Consider the following 16,491-nt stretch of genomic DNA (forward strand, 5'->3'; position numbering starts at 1 on the left):
TCCTTTTGATTTGAATTACACAGAAATTGTGTGGGACAGTTCCTGCTTTATTCTCTTTTCATTTTGAGGTGTTTCAGCTCAGCTCGGCCTTTAGGGCTAGTCTTGAAAAGGAGTTAATCTATGGAGAAAATGAGTCGAAGAATTAACAGAACGGTGGAATCATGGAATGGTTGGAAGAGATTTAACAGCTCATCCTGTCCCACCCCTGCCATGGCCTATCCCAGGCTGCTCCAGCCTGGCCTTGGACACTTCCAAGGATGGGGCAACCACAAATTCTCTGGGAATTCCAGACCACCCTTACAGGGAGGAATTCCTTCCCAATGTCCCATCTAAGCCTCCCCCCTGCTAGTGGGAAGCCATTCCCCCTGAAAATTCCCTGTCCCTGCTTGCACCGACCTCTCCAGCCCAGGCTCTGTGAGGGGCCCACACACCTCTTGCAAACTGAGGCTGCACTCTTCCCCAGTGCGGAGCTTTGCTTTAAAGTGCATCTAAAAGTTTTACTCGTGGGTTTTAAAGTGCGTTTTGGGTTTTTTTGCTGGCGCTAGAGCTGCACTCCTTGTGTTGTGTCCCAGGCATGGCACTGAGGTGCTGCCGTGCGCGGGTTCCGTGGCTCGGGGATGTGAGCTGGGGCTCGGGGATGTGCTGGGGCTCGGGGATGTGTGCTGGGGCTCGGGGATGTGCTGGGGCTCGGGGATGTGAGCTGGGGCTCGGGGATGTGTGCTGGGGCTCGGGGATGTGAGCTGGGGCTCCTGAATGTGTGCTGGGGTTCGGGGATGTGTGCTGGGGCTCCTGAATGTGTGCTGGGGCTCGGGGATGTGTGCTGGGGCTCGGGGATGTGTGCTGGGGCTCGGGGATGTGTGCTGGGGCTCGGGGATGTGTGCTGGGGCTCCTGAATGTGTGCTGGGGCTCCTGAATGTGTGCTGGGGCTCGGGGATGTGAGCTGGGGCTCCTGAATGTGTGCTGGGGCTCCTGAATGTGTGCTGGGTCTCGGGGATGTGCGCTGGGGCTCGGGGATGTGAGCTGGGGCTCGGGGATGTGAGCTGGGGCTCGGGGATGTGAGCTGGGGCTCGGGGATGTGTGCTGGGGCTCCTGAATGTGTGCTGGGGCTCGGGGATGTGAGCTGGGGCTCCTGAATGTGTGCTGGGGCTCGGGGATGTGTGCTGGGGCTCGGGGATGTGTGCTGGGGCTCCTGAATGTGTGCTGGGGCTCGGGGATGTGAGCTGGGGCTCGGGGATGTGTGCTGGGGCTCGGGGATGTGTGCTGGGGCTCGGGGATGTGAGCTGGGGCTCGGGGATGTGTGCTGGGGCTCGGGGATGTGAGCTGGGGCTCGGGGATGTGCGCTGGGGCTCGGGGATGTGTGCTGGGGCTCCTGAATGTGTGCTGGGGCTCCTGAATGTGTGCTGGGGCTCGGGGATGTGAGCTGGGGCTCGGGGATGTGCTGGGGCTCGGGGATGTGTGCTGGGGCTCGGGGATGTGCGCTGGGGCTCGGGGATGTGTGCTGGGGCTCCTGAATGTGTGCTGGGGCTCCTGAATGTGTGCTGGGGCTCCTGAATGTGTGCTGGGGCTCGGGGATGTGTGCTGGGGCTCGGGGATGTGCGCTGGGGCTCGGGGATGTGCGCTGGGGCTCAGGGATGTGAGCTGGGGCTCCTGAATGTGTGCTGGGGCTCGGGGATGTGTGCTGGGGCTCGGGGATGTGAGCTGGGGCTCGGGGATGTGTGCTGGGGCTCGGGAATGTGTTCCGTGGCTCGGGAATGTGTTCCGTGGCTCGGGAATATGTGCTGGGGCTCGGGGATGTGTGCTGGGGCTCGGGGATGTGTGCTGGGGCTCCTGAATGTGTGCTGGGGCTCCTGAATGTGTGCTGGGGCTCGGGGATGTGTGCTGGGGCTCGGGGATGTGTGCTGGGGCTCGGGGATGTGTGCTGGGGCTCGGGGATGTGTGCTGGGGCTCGGGAATGTGTGCTGGGGCTCCTGAATGTGTGCTGGGGCTCGGGGATGTGTGCTGGGGCTCGGGGATGTGAGCTGGGGCTCGGGGATGTGTGCTGGGGCTCGGGGATGTGTGCTGGGGCTCGGGGATGTGAGCTGGGGCTCGGGGATGTGTTCCGTGGCTCGGGGATGTGTGCTGGGGCTCCTGAATGTGCGCTGGGGCTCGGGAATGTGTGCTGGGGCTCCTGAATGTGAGCTGGGGCTCGGGGATGTGTGCTGGGGCTCGGGGATGTGTGCTGGGGCTCGGGGATGTGTGCTGGGGCTCGGGGATGTGTGCTGGGGCTCGGGGATGTGTGCTGGGGCTCGGGGATGTGAGCTGGGGCTCGGGGATGTGTTCCGTGGCTCGGGGATGTGTGCTGGGGCTCCTGAATGTGAGCTGGGGCTCGGGGATGTGAGCTGGGGCTCGGGGATGTGTGCTGGGGCTCGGGGATGTGTGCTGGGGCTCGGGGATGTGCTGGGGCTCGGGGATGTGTGCTGGGGCTCGGGAATATGTGCTGGGGCTGGCCCGATGTCCCGGGACAGTGACAGAGCCACACCTGCCCCCTCTGAGCCCTGGAGAGCCCAAGCTCTGCCTTTGTCACCCGTGCACTCCCTGTTTGTGGGGTGGCTTTGGGGCAGAGCATCCCCCAAGGTTGTGCCTCAGAGTTCCTCCTCCAGCCCCTCTGAGCAATCACCCTCTGCCCTGGAGCACGAAAATTGCTGCTTATCTTCACCTTCTGGCCCTGGCTGTGCCATAAAATCGACTGTTCCTGGAATTATCTGCTGCCCTTTCCAATCCTGATGGATTCCATAGGCTGGGTGCGCTTGGAAAACACATTCCTCACCTTTTAACTGAACTGGAGCGCTAAACCAAACTCAACGAGACATTGCCTCCAGTTATGCTTGAAGAAATTATCATTAAACAAACCCAGGCTCGTGTTTTCCACCTCCACCTCTTTATTTGGGTTAAATTTCCTCAATTTCAGCGCAGCTTTTCATCTGGGATGATAAAAGGAGTAGGATCAACACTCTGAAGTGAATTTCAAAGGACAAAATCAGGGTTGAAGTTTAGCTCGGAGCAAAAAGACTTAACTTCAGATATTGCTGCAAATTTGAATACAAAAGTCTCTGTATTATTTTTCCTTCTTCCTTTCTTGCTGCTCTGTCAGGATTTAAGTGAAGGGGTTTTATTTTTCCATGCTATGCCCATGTTTGTGATGTGAAGCTTCCTTTTCCTTTCAAGTCCAAGAGGGGTCACGGAGGGGGCTCAGCAGCACAAATCCCTGCAGATGGGATGGGGACAACTCTGACTTCCAGCAGCAGGAAACATCACTTGCAACCAGCAAAGCTCCCAGGGAAAATATGCCAGCAATTTGTCTTTTATAATCTTGTACATAACCGTGAGGGAGGAGGTTTCAGACAGTGACCCTCTGTTCTGGCTTAGTTCAGTCTGGCAAGGCAAGGAAGGATAAAATTGACTTTTGTTGTTGTTTTTCGTGGTTTTTTTTTTTTATGTGGGAGTTCCTCCAGGTTGTAAATGCTTCATGTTGGGATGTGAAACCTGCCTGGTGGAGCAGGGAAGGGGAAGGGGAGTGCAGGGTTTGGTTCTGTCTTGTGGCTGCTGTGACCTTTAGGAAGGGGAAGGGAATGGCTGTGTCCTCCCGGTGCTCTTTGGGCTGAATTAACTCTGTGTTCCCAGCAGAAAGGCTGGGCCTGTGTCCACCCACCTTTCCCTGGACAACAATTTATGGGAAAAGTGCAGCCTGGTATTTGTATAATGAGGGATTGTCCCAGAAAAATGCAGGGCATGTGGGAGTTGTGTGTGTGGGAATCCCTGGGTGTAAGAGCCCTGCAGCACCTCAGGGACCTGGCCAGAGGGGAGCTCGGGGATGCTCCGGGGCTGGAGCCCCTCTGGATTCTGAGGGAGCTGGGAATGTTCACGTGGAGAAGGGAAAGCTTCAGGGAGAGCCCCTTGCAGGGCCTGAAGGGGCTCCAGGAGAGCTGGAGAGGGACTGGGGACAAGGGATGGAGGGACAGGACACAGGGAATGGCTCCCGCTGTCAGATGGGATATTGGGAAGGAATTCCTGGCTGGGATGGAATTCCCAGAGCAGCTGTGGCTGCTCCTGGATCCCTGGAGGTGCCCAAGGCCAAGGTGGGATGATCTGGGCCAGTGGGAGGTGTCCCTGGGCATGGCAGGGGTGGCATTGATGGGATTAAATCCCCTCCCAACCCAGACCATTCCACACTTCACGTTCAGCTTTGGCCACAAACATTATCCAGATGTTTCTGTTAGAATGTGAATGGAATTTTTACTTCTGGGCCAGCTCTGGAGTCTTTCAGGTGTCTGAGCTGCACACCCAGCTCACCAGCCAGCTTTACAATCCTGATTTACAGCCCCTTTGTGGGGAGGGAGAGGAAAGTGGGTGTGGAAGCAGCTCTTAGGAGCAGAAATCCAGTGAAATTCCTGTAATCCTGTGGAAATCATGGATTTAGTGTGTCTGTGTGTCTGTGGCACGAAGCAAATGGAGCTTCCCTGGGAGCAAACCTTGCCCTGCAGCACAGGAAGATGTCCCTGCTTGGGATCAGGGATCCTTTGGGGATTCACATCCTCGGCCTGGGATATTTATAGCTCCAGTATTTGAAGAGAATTTCCGGTGGTGAAACCCCCAGGCTGTGCTGGAGCACAGCCAGGAAGCAGAGCACCTCATCCCGATAGGAATGGGAGGCATTTCATGGGAATTTCCTGGCAGAATATCTCTGATTTTTATTGATTGATTTTATTTCCAGTCCAGAGCTCCTCAAACACAAACTTTGGGAAGTTTCAAGAATTCCCCTCTGAAAAATGTTCTTAAAAACAAATGTGGTTATTCACCAGTGGATTTGCTCAGGGATACATAAGTATGGGAATTTTGTGTCTGGAAAGATTTCATTGCTGTATTTAGGATGTGATCAGTCCTTAAATCAGTATTTTAAATAAATCAGGTGGTCTGGCCTTGGTCTGCTGTGACTTTGCTGATGAATTCCTCGAACTACAGCAAAGCATTTCACTGATTTGATGTCTTTTTACTCAGTTTGAAAGCAAATTCAATTTAAACTTTCTCATCTGCTTCCAGGGCAGGCTCTGCTCTGCCCAGTGAAGCTCCAGCAAGTCCCAGGGAAAAGACAGTCCTGCACTTAATCCTATTCCCCCTGGAAATCCCGTAAGCATCCAGCTTAACTTTGCCTTTGGGAGGGATTAAATTTGCACAGAATCCCTAAGTTTTGGTGCTAAAATTGGTTCCTGGCTGGACAGAGCCTTTAGCAGGAAATAAGTGTGATTTGGTTTGGAAATGGGTGTGGATTAGTCTGGAATAGGGGTGGTTTTTATTATCCCATTTCTGATGTTGTCTGATGCTGGAGTTACTCCTGCGAAAGACTAAAAAATGCCAATTATGGAACCTTTGCCCTCTGTGGGCAGGTTTTTGCCCAAGTGGGAATGTGCAGCTCCTCCAGAAAGTGTCACAGGCCTGTCTGGAAGGTAAAACCCCAATTTGTCATCTGTTAATAATATTTCTTTACAATAAAATCTGGAAATTGATACATGATGGCCTTTCCCAGTGAATTCCATACCCAGGGTGACTTCATGGCTTTATTCCTTTTTCCCAAATCCCCCCCTGCCTTTGGAGAGCCCATTCCCAAGCCTGATCCCCTCATGGCTCTGTTTTTTCCCTTTCTCTCCCCATTTTTCAGCCATCTACAACTACGAGGCTGCGCAGGACGTGGAGCTGTCCCTGCAGGTGGGGGACACTGTTCACATCCTGGAAATGTACGAAGGTAGGTGCAGCTCACAGGGGGGGTTCAGAGTGGAATAGGAACAAATCAAGATTGTTTTTTCAAATTTTAGGTTGGTATTTTCAACTTCTGTTACGCCCCAAAGCACAAATCTGGTGTGTAGTGGTTGCCGTAGCCCCTTAACTTTTAAAATAGCATTGAAAATGCAGAAGTGCAGAGGATTTCTCATCTCTGTGCTGTTCCAGGCAGAGTTTATCAAGGTAAGGTTTCACCAGTATTCTCAAGGCAGCATTGAAAGAGAAAGAAATGTTTAATTCTGGCTGTTTGCTGCTGTTTTCACCCCACACCTCTTTGCTTTGGCTCCTTTGCCTGACTCTTTGGGCCAGGCCAGGCCTCTGTGATCATGGGATGAGCTGATCCTGCTGGAAAATAAGAATAATAATAAAAAAAAACCCTAGCTTTTAACCTGAATTACTTTTTGATCTGAGAGGATGACAAAAAAGCAGAGGAAAGGGCTGATTAGTTCATAATTTATGTTGTTTTGAGTTGTAATATCACGAACTGGCATGAAATGTTCTTAAAATGCTCCAGTTATGGAGGTTCCACACCCTTTTTAGGCTGTTTATCCCAGTCCTTCACTGGGACATTTTTCATAATACCTTAATGCAAACCACAAAGAAAACAAAATTCTTATTTTAAAGATTAAAATGACACTTGAGTGTTTCAAAGCTCCCTATCAAATTTGACTCTTTGACAAAGCTTTCAATATTAAGACTGGAACAGAGCCATTTAGTCACTTTAAGGAATGCTCAGGTCACTGCTTCCCTTATTCCAATTATTTTCACAAGCAGCATCAATTTGAGGGAAGACTCCATGCCCAGAATTGGAGAGCTGCTCCTTTAGCAATTTGTTCTTGGTCCATTGTTCCCTTTCCATCCTCTGGATTGGGAGCAGCTCCCAATCCTGGCAATCCTGTCCTGTTTTTATCCCACTGTGGTGGGGAGAGAGGGGGTAAAGGGAAATATCCCTGTGGAAATCACTGATTTATGACCTGGTTCTGCAAAAAGACACAGGGAAGAGGGAGGAAAACTCCCTCGGGAAGAGGAGGCATCTTGTACTTCCCAAAATGTGGGGAGGACTAACTTCTTTCTCTCCATTTTTAATTTTTTATATTGTTTATCCCCTATTTCTTGTAATCAGCTCGACAGAGAGAGGAATAGGGAATGAGTACATAAATTACATCCTTCTTTTTTTACCATTATTTTTATTTTTGGCCTGAAATCTCCCAGTTTGGAGCTTTGTCAGGAGAAAATTGCCTGTGAATCGTTTAGGTGAATGTTTTCATGTGTGAAGAGGAAAATGATTGTTCTCTTTCGCTGAGCCACCAGTGGGGAACAGAAATCTATGGCTGAGGCATCTCAGAATTCCTGCAGGGCAACAAAAAAATCCCTTTTCCCAGAACGAGCAGCCAGAAATCCAGGCCAAACAGTTGTGAGTGCACAGAAGATGCAGAGATGGTGATTCTGCTGTGGGTCCGGTCTAATTTCCCATCAATTCACCTCAAACCCTCCCAATTCGGATATTCTGCCTGCCTGGGAGGAGCTTCTCATGTCTTCCCAAATCTCTTTTTTGGGATATCAGCTCTCAGCTGTGTTCCCAGCTCTCTGTGGGTCTGTTTCTGGGGATAAATGTTCTCACAAGAGGCTTTTTCTGCTCCTTCTCATGCTAATGCTGCCTGCTGATAAAAATGGGTTTTGTTCCTCTAATCACTGCTCTTATCTGGACACACAAGCCTCGACTTAGGAAAAGTTTCCATGGAACCAGGGTAGGGGCTCTGTGGGAGGAAAGGCTGGAGATGCTCTGTGGAGTCATTTTTGGGGTTGGGAGATTCCCCATGAGGTCATTTTTGGTGGGGGGGGGGATTGGGATATGCCCTGTGAAATAATTTTTTGGGGGTTGGGACAAACCTTGTGAAATCATTTTTTGGGGGTTGGGAAATCCCCTATAAAATAATTGGGGTTGGGAAAAGGAAGCCCTGTGAAGGCATTTTTTGGGGCTGGGAGATGCCCTATGGAGTAATTTTTGGGTCACCTTACCTTGCCATAGCAAAGGGTTTTCCTTAGGCTGTCAGTGACATTCCTTAGGGAATTCAGGGGAGTTTTGGGGTTGTCCAGAGGCTCTCATGTAGAGGCAGCAGCCCCAGGAACATCTCGCTGTCATTGCCCAGCTCAGGATGCTCAGGGGCTCACCCCATGAGTTCCCACAGCGTCCCCAGGGCTGTTGCTTCCTGGAGATCCAGAACATTCCTGCTTTTCCTGCTGTTCCCAGGCAGCAGCAGCGGGTTCCTCAGCCAGGTCTCACACATGGAAGCTCTTTGTGCTCTGGGATTTTGGCTCTGCAGGGATCCCGGGATTTGTGCTGGGATTTGCTGTAAATGTTACCTGCTCCCAGGCCTGGAGGCACGAGCCTGGTGGAGCTGAGCTGCTGCGGAGCAGGCAGAGGCAATAAAGGGAATTTTGGATGCGCTTTGGGGCAGCTCTGGGCTGCACAAACCTTTGCTGAGGTGGCTCCCAAACCCTCAGGAAGTCCCTGCAGTCAGGTGCTGCTCCTGCACTTCCTCGCAGTGCCAGGAAACTTCTTTAAATCCCAAAATCCCTGCTGGGTTGTGCTGCTGCTGCCGACCAGAGGCCTCTTGCAGAGGCTGGAATCACAAAATATCCTGAAAGGGACCCACAGGGATCAGCCAGTGCCACCCCTGGCCCTGCACAGACCCCCAGAAATCCCACCCAGGTTGGGGGAAAGGCTCTGAGCATGCTTTGCCTCTTGTTTTCCAAGCCCCAGTTGGGCTGGTGCAGTTGGGGTGGACATGAGTGCACCTGAGAAGATTCCGAGGGGGTCACACCTGGGATCGCTCCTGGGGTCACACCTGGGGTCACACCTGGGGTCACACCTGGGGTCACACCTGGGGTCACACCTGGGGGTCACACCTGGGATCACACTCGGGGTCACACCTGGGGTCACACCTGGGATCACACCTGGGATCACACTCGGGGTCACACCTGGGGTCACACCTGGGATCACACCTGGGGTCGCTCCTGGGGTCACACCTGGGGTCACACCTGGGGGTCACACCTGGGATCACACTCGGGGTCACACCTGGGATCACACCTGGGATCACACCTGGGATCACACCTGGGGTCGCTCCTGGGGTCGCTCCTGGGGTCACACCTGGGGTCACACCTGGGATCACACCTGGGATCACACTCGGGGTCACACCTGGGGTCACACCTGGGGTCACACCTGGGGTCACACCTGGGATCACACCTGGGATCACACCTGGGATCACACCTGGGGTCACACCTGGGATCACACCTGGGGTCGCTCCTGGGGTCACACCTGGGGTCACACCTGGGGTCACACCTGGGGTCACACCTGGGGGTCACACCTGGGGTCACACCTGGGGTCACACCTGGGGTCACACTTGGGATCGCTCCTGGGGTCACACCTGGGGTCACACCTGGGATCACACCTGGGGTCACACCTGGGATCACACCTGGGGTCACACCTGGGGTCACACCTGGGGTCACACCTGGGGTCACACCTGGGATCGCTCCTGGGGTCACACTCGGGGTCACACTCGGGGTCACACTCGGGGTCACACCTGGGATCGCTCCTGGGATCACACCTGGGGTCACACCTGGGATCACACCTGGGATCACACCTGGGATCACACTCGGGGTCACACCTGGGGTCACACCTGGGATCACACCTGGGGTCGCTCCTGGGGTCACACCTGGGGTCACACCTGGGGGTCACACCTGGGATCACACTCGGGGTCACACCTGGGATCACACCTGGGATCACACCTGGGATCACACCTGGGGTCGCTCCTGGGGTCGCTCCTGGGGTCACACCTGGGGTCACACCTGGGGTCACACCTGGGATCACACCTGGGATCACACTCGGGGTCACACCTGGGGTCACACCTGGGATCACACCTGGGATCACACCTGGGATCACACCTGGGATCACACCTGGGGTCACACCTGGGATCACACCTGGGGTCGCTCCTGGGGTCACACCTGGGGTCACACCTGGGGTCACACCTGGGGGTCACACCTGGGGTCACACCTGGGATCACACCTGGGGTCGCTCCTGGGGTCACACCTGGGGTCACACCTGGGGTCACACCTGGGGTCACACCTGGGGTCACACTTGGGATCACACCTGGGATCACACCTGGGGTCACACCTGGGATCACACCTGGGGTCACACCTGGGGTCACACCTGGGGTCACACCTGGGGTCACACCTGGGATCGCTCCTGGGGTCACACTCGGGGTCACACTCGGGGTCACACTCGGGGTCACACCTGGGATCGCTCCTGGGATCACACCTGGGGTCACACCTGGGGTCACACCTGGGGTCACACCTGGGGTCACACCTGGGATCACACCTGGGGTCACACCTGGGATCACACACGGGATGATTGATTAATTTTTCTGACCTGCAGCTCCCCTGTGCCAGGGATTCATCAGAGGGTGACCCCACTGGAAATTCAGCTCCAGCTTGGACAGAGGACATAGGGAAGGAGGTCAGAGGGGAGCCACAGGCTGAGCAGTGTGAGCTGAAGGTTCCACTATTCCCAGTATGAGCTGATGTCCATGGAGTCATGGAACAGTTTGGATTGGAAGGGACATTAAAATCATACCTGTCCCACCCCTGCCATAGGCATGGACAACCCTTCCACTACCCAGGTTGCTCCAACCTGGCCTTGGACACTTCCAGGGATGGGAACCCAGGGATGCTTCTCTGTGCCAGGAACAATCTGTGTAGGACACCTGAGAGCTCTCACATCTCTTTTCTTAGATCCATTTCCCTTTTAAACAAATACAGCCAAAGCCACTGCAGGGCCCAGGGCTGTCACTTCAGGTCCCACACTGCAGAGCAAGGTTTTATTTTCCCCTCCTCTCTCCGTCTGCAGAAGGGCACGGGCTTTTTGTACAAAGATTTCTCCTTCCCCTGATAAGAAGAGCGCAGGGCGTGCTCCTCCCGCCTGCTGTGGTTCGGCACTCTGCACATGCTGCAGAATCCAAGGAAAAGAGGGAAACTTGCTGTTTCCAGTGCAGGGAGTCTGTCCTTGAGCAGGGAGCTGGGAGGACACTTTGAATTTGAGGGGAATTTCTCCTCATCTGCAGGATTTATCATTATTCTTGTTAATTGTGGTGTTTCAGGGCAGCTGTGGGAAAAGCCAGGCTGGGAGTGGATGGAGTGTGTGCTCATATCCCTTGACCCCTGGCAGGTTCTGCTCCTGCTGGAAAGAAGTTTACCTTGAATTTGTTCCTGGTTTCAGTCCCCCCTGTGGAAGGTGAAGCAATGCCCTGAGTGCTGTGGGACAGGACAGGGCTCTGCAGGAGGAGGAACAACGACCCTGTGGTGCCACACATGACCTGGCCTTGCATCACCAGGGAGAACTTTATCATCTCTGGAGTATTGTCCTTAGATTTTTCTCTTCCATACTGCACAAAATCCACTTAATGAAGGGTAAAATTGAGGACCTGATCCATTAAAAAACCCCAACAAAGCAGCAACCCCAAACTTTTAGCCATTTATTTTCAAGTTTGCTTATTTTTTTGTTTTCCCTCAGATTTCAGTTTGAGTGTTGGAGCAGCTGAAATTTTCCATGTCATCATCAACTGCAAAACCTTTCTCCATTTTTAGCCCATCTCTGCTCGGGGAAAACACTCAAGCACTTAAACAGTCTCTCATTCTTCTGAAGATTTAAGCAGATTTTGGTTTTTTTTTGAGGAGAAATCATATCATTAATTGACTGCTGCCCAAAGATTGATGTTGCTGTTAAAGTGATGGATAAAGTTGTTGAAAGTGGGAACAGAATTCCGACAGAGGTTGCACGAGGTGCTTGCAGAAATGGCTTTGCACAATCAGGCCCAACATGTTTTTATGCAACGATTGCAAAATATTTTACAGGAATGGGGGGAAGGCCAAGGGGCCCTTTGAAACAGGAGGAAGTTGTGCTGTTGAAGGGCTGAATGTGGGAACGAAATCCCTCCTAAATTCCATGAGCTCTGTCTCCCACCCTGAGTAATTTGTGCTTTCCCCTTCAATTAATGACAACTTAGATAGAAATAGAACCTAAATCTTCTCATCCCTAATCCAGGACCTCATCCATGGCTCCATGAGCAATGGATAATCTTGTTTTCCTCCTGTAGAAAAAAAATGGAGTTTCTTCTTTCCTCCAAATTTATTGCTGTAATTTTGGAGTTTTTGAGGTGGTGGTACCTCCCCATTGCTGGAGGAAGGGCACAAAACTGCACTTCAGAAAATAAATGAGTGGAAATACAACCACGTGCACATAAAAATACTCAATAAAATGCAAATGAAACAGTTCTAAGCTCCAATTTATGGTTGAGGAGTGCCAGATCCATGGTTCTTTATGGGACTTTCTTTGATAAATAGAGGAATATGGGGGGGGAGCAACAATAAAAACACCAAAAAACATTTGAAAACAAACCCAAAGAAACCAGCCTCCTCTCTCCTTTGCCTGATTATTCCCTTAAACCCTTTTGCCTTTTTGATGCTGCCACTCAGCTGGACATAATCGCCTTGGATGGGCTTTAATGTCCCTCCCAAGCCAGACCATTCCATGGAAATCCTGGTTAAACCCCAGCTGCTGAAGAGAAGAGAAATGTTCTCTCAGAGGCTTTTGTTCCTGAGGCCTGGGCAGCACAATTATTGCTTCTGTCTCCCAATTTTGAGGTCTTACCAAGGTAAGATTGGTAAAACAGGATTTGTACCAGGGCAGGGAACTCAGCTCTTACAAACAGAGGTGTCTTCCCAAGGGTGGATCCCAAATGAGGAGATCAATAAATTGGTGTTGTAGAAAGGTGGTGAGGATTACAATTTGTATTTAATTGCTGTCAGCAGGAAATAATTAAATGTAAATATCTGTGTTTGCATTGCCAGGCTGGTACCGAGGATACACACTCCGAAATAAATCCAAGAAGGTACGACCTCACTTTTGGGTGACTCCCATTTTAATTTCACACCTTGCCAGACCCTGTCTGGTGCTGAAAATTCCTGTTTTTCTTATCTTAACATCAGACAGGACTCCTGGCCACGGTGTCCTGTCCTTAGTGACAGAAATCAGTGACCTGGAGCAGAAAGTCCAGAGTTGTGTGTTGGAAGTGTGAGGAATGCAGTTGGAACTTCCCAAATTACCTGTTCCCATCTCCATACACCACTTTATAGCTTTATTGTGATGCTCTGGGAACCGTGCACATCCAGCATGATTCTGTTCAATGGGAATATCAGTGTTTTGACTGGAAAATACTCCAGAAATTACACATTCCTGGCCTTCAGCCAAGCTGCTGGAGCTTGGGCTGGAAGCTGCCTGGAAATCTGGGTTCCCCCAGGAATGTTGGCTCCTCTCATGTGGTCACATCCCCCACAACATCTGGTTCTAGGGGTAAAGGGAGAAAAGGGTAAAGGGAACAGAAAAGGATTACAGCATTTCCAGAAGGTTTCTCTGTAACAACAAAAATTTGGGCATTTCTGTAGATGCTGGTGGTGGGAGCTTTTCTGGGGAGCACTGGGTAGCCTGACAGAGGACTCCAGGAATATTTCATGGCAGTGACTGATAATTTTCAGGAATTTCCAGCATTTCCTGCAGGAAGATGAGGGTCATTGGAGTAAAACAAGGAATCAGCTTCTCTTGAGTTGCCAATATGGAACCTGCTGCTCCTCCCTGTGCTTTTTTTCTTGCGTGCTGGGACATTTCTTACTCCTTTCCCCTGCTTTTTTGTTAAATAATCTTCTTGTCACTTCCTATCCCACAGTAGGATTGATTTATTTCATTTCTCTCTATATTTTTAGGGCATTTTCCCAGAAACCTACATCCATTTAAAAGAGGCCATCGTGAAGGACCGGGGGTAGGTTGGCATTTCTTTGGCAGCGAAACCCAGCGAATTTCATTCCATTTAAACCCAAAAATAAACAATTGAAGCAGCTGTGGTTGTCACAAACCCAGGGTGTACCTCCTGTGCTGGACTAGCACTGCATAATTCCACTTTCAGAGCACTGACAAAGTGGGGAGCAGGGGCAGCAGGAGATGAGTTGCAGAACTGAGGGAGCTCTGCTGCACAGGTCAGCAGTGGGGAGGGTCAGTGCAGCTCCTCTGGGGACTCCTGCAAGTCATAACAGATTCCTGCTGGCCCAGCAGGAGCGTGGATTCCTTCCTGTCTTGGAAAACCCTGGAGGAAATGACTCCTCATTGGATTCCTCGAGCTGGGTCCGTGCTCGTTATGTGAGAGCAAAACAGCGGCTGCAAAGGAAGGAGCTTTATAAAACGCTTTTTTTTAAGCTCTTATTTTCAAGTGATTGTTGCCATTGCAAGCAGGGATTCTTCCAAACTTAATTTCTGTCTCTTTATCCTGGTTCGGGACGGATCCACTGAGAATAAGAGGAGTGAAAGGAGCTTGAAGCATTTTGCATTAGAAATGGATGCAGGATGTGGATGTGTGTGTTGAGAACAGCTTAAGGGTCTTGACATCATGTGCGAGGGGATTGTGTGAAAACCAACCCCCCTGGAACTTCCATTTATATGTTCATCAGAAAAGGGTGTTTTCCATTCAGCTTTAACCCTGAGTGTGAAACCTTTCTTTGATTTCCTCCATGCTCTCTCTGCAGGCAGCATGAAACGGTGATTCCCAGCGAGCTGCCGCTGGGCCAGGAGCTGACGTCCACGCTGCGGGAGTGGGCAGTGATCTGGCACAGGCTGTACGTGGTGAGTTCTCCTCATTCACTCAGTGCCTGTGCCCCAGGAGCTGAGCTGGGCTCTGCAGGATGCTCTGGCTGCTGCAGAATGGGGCTCCCAGGGCTGGGGTGATGCTGCTCTGGGGCACAGCTCACTGTGCCATGGCTGGTTGGCAGTCACAGCTCCTCCTGGGAAATAGAGGCCCCTTTTACCTGCCTGTGTGAGGGCAGGAAAAGCCAGCTGAGCACAAAACTGTGGAGTTGGGACACAGCTTTGGGCAGGGGGGAGCTCTGCTGTGCTGGGAATGCTGCAGGAGTCCCATGGCCCAAACAGGAAGCAGGCAAAGGGGAAGAATCGGGGATGTGCTGTGGGGGGAGATGGCACTTATCAAAAACCACATCATGGAATGTCCTGAGCTGGGAGGGGTCACTGATCCAACCCTGCACAGACACCCCAAAATCCCAGCCTGGGCATCCCTGGAGCTTTGGCAGCCTCCGTGCCCATTCCCTGGGGAGCCTGGGCAGTGCCAGCACCCACTGGGGGAAGAACCTTTCCCAAAATCCAACCTGAGCCTCTGTGCCACAGCTCCAGCCATCCCCCAGGTCCTGTCCCTGCCCCAGAGCAGGAGCTGCCCCCAGAAGGATTTTCCTGGCTGCTCCCATGTCTGGAGCTCTCAGTAGGGTGGGGAAGGAGCTCTCATGCCCTAAATCCCTGAGCACAGGAGTCACCTCAGTGGTGAGGCAAGCCAAGGCACTGCAGGGATTTCAGGGTTGTCCTGCAGTGGATGCTTCTTGCTCAAAGAAATGAATCCACAGTGAGTAGTTTTCTTTTAAAAGCACATTAAAGAGTCAAACTTGATTTTTCTCTGAGCAGTAGCGAGTTCAGCCTGCACAAAATGTGCTCTAGCGCTTTAATTAAGAGGGAGTGAGTTTAAATGAGCTCTGATCACCCAGAGCAAGTTTTCCTGTTGGAAATTTCACCAGGCCAGAAATACGTTGTGTTTGTGTGCCACGAAACCACAAGAATTTGTTCCACCCTCTCAATTTAATGAGAAGCTCTACGTGATGGTATTACTGTGTGAAAAGAGAGTTTTGTTCCCAGCATTTTTTATTCCTGAATAACTTTCAGATCCCAGCCTCAGAATCTGCTTTTTTAACAAGCAGAAATCTTTCATGTTCCTGTGCTTAACCACTGTAAGTCTTAAAATAGTTTATGAAAATGTTGTGGTTTAAAATGGATTTGAGTTTATTTTATTTTCCCTGCAGTATGTATTAAAAGAATTTTTTAAAAAGCTAAAGGAGGAAGGGAGGCATTTGAGGAGAAAAAGGAAACACAAGGGGATTTTTTTATTTCGGCAGCATTTAATTTCACTTCTTTAATTTATGTGGGTTTCATTGTAGCTGTGGCTTTATCACCACTGCAAAATAAATACAAAAACGGGGAGAGTTTTTAATTGGTTGCCGTAATAGGAATTAGCTGTGGAGATAACTCAGGTCAAATTGAGGTCTGCTCTGAAAATTCCCACAAATTGCCTCTTCTTTGCAAACTTTTTACACAAGAACACAAGTTTTTTCTGTGTTTATTAAATATATCTCAAATATCCTTTCTATAGAGCTAGAAACTCAAGTAGCCCCTGCCAGTACCTTGGTGTTCACCCAAATCAAAGGGAGGATTTTTTCCATACCTTTAAATCGGAGGGCAACAGAAGTAGTTTATATCATTGCTGTTCATTGCAGAGATGAGGATGAGGAAATAATTGCATTTAGGTTCTTTTTGTGCTGTGTGGGAGCAGGGGGGTTTTGTAGCTCACCATTAACAGCTCTGGTCCCAGTGGGGAAAAATGTGACCCAAACATCCTGGGGCTCTCAAACCCCAGGGAAAGCTCTTAATACAAAACCAGGCCCTGAATTCAGTTTGCATTCTTCCTTTGGAGCTGAATAACTCAATCCCTGTCCCAGTGGCTCCAGATCTGTGGCACCTCCCTG

General features: G+C 51.2%; 1 protein-coding gene across 1 annotated transcript in view; it reads left to right on the top strand.

Moving 5' to 3' along the window:
• Window positions 1-16,491, top strand: part of DOCK5 (dedicator of cytokinesis 5) — a 78,361-nt gene that overhangs the window by 10,308 nt on the left and 51,562 nt on the right. The window contains exons 2-5 of the mRNA XM_058859080.1: window positions 5,693-5,776; window positions 12,718-12,758; window positions 13,627-13,682; window positions 14,440-14,536. Coding sequence (XP_058715063.1) covers window positions 5,693-5,776; window positions 12,718-12,758; window positions 13,627-13,682; window positions 14,440-14,536 — 278 coding nt within the window. The remainder of the gene's footprint in view (window positions 1-5,692; window positions 5,777-12,717; window positions 12,759-13,626; window positions 13,683-14,439; window positions 14,537-16,491) is intronic.

This window comes from Poecile atricapillus, chromosome 29 (genome assembly GCF_030490865.1).
Source record: "Poecile atricapillus isolate bPoeAtr1 chromosome 29, bPoeAtr1.hap1, whole genome shotgun sequence".
Lineage (NCBI taxonomy): Eukaryota > Metazoa > Chordata > Aves > Passeriformes > Paridae > Poecile > Poecile atricapillus.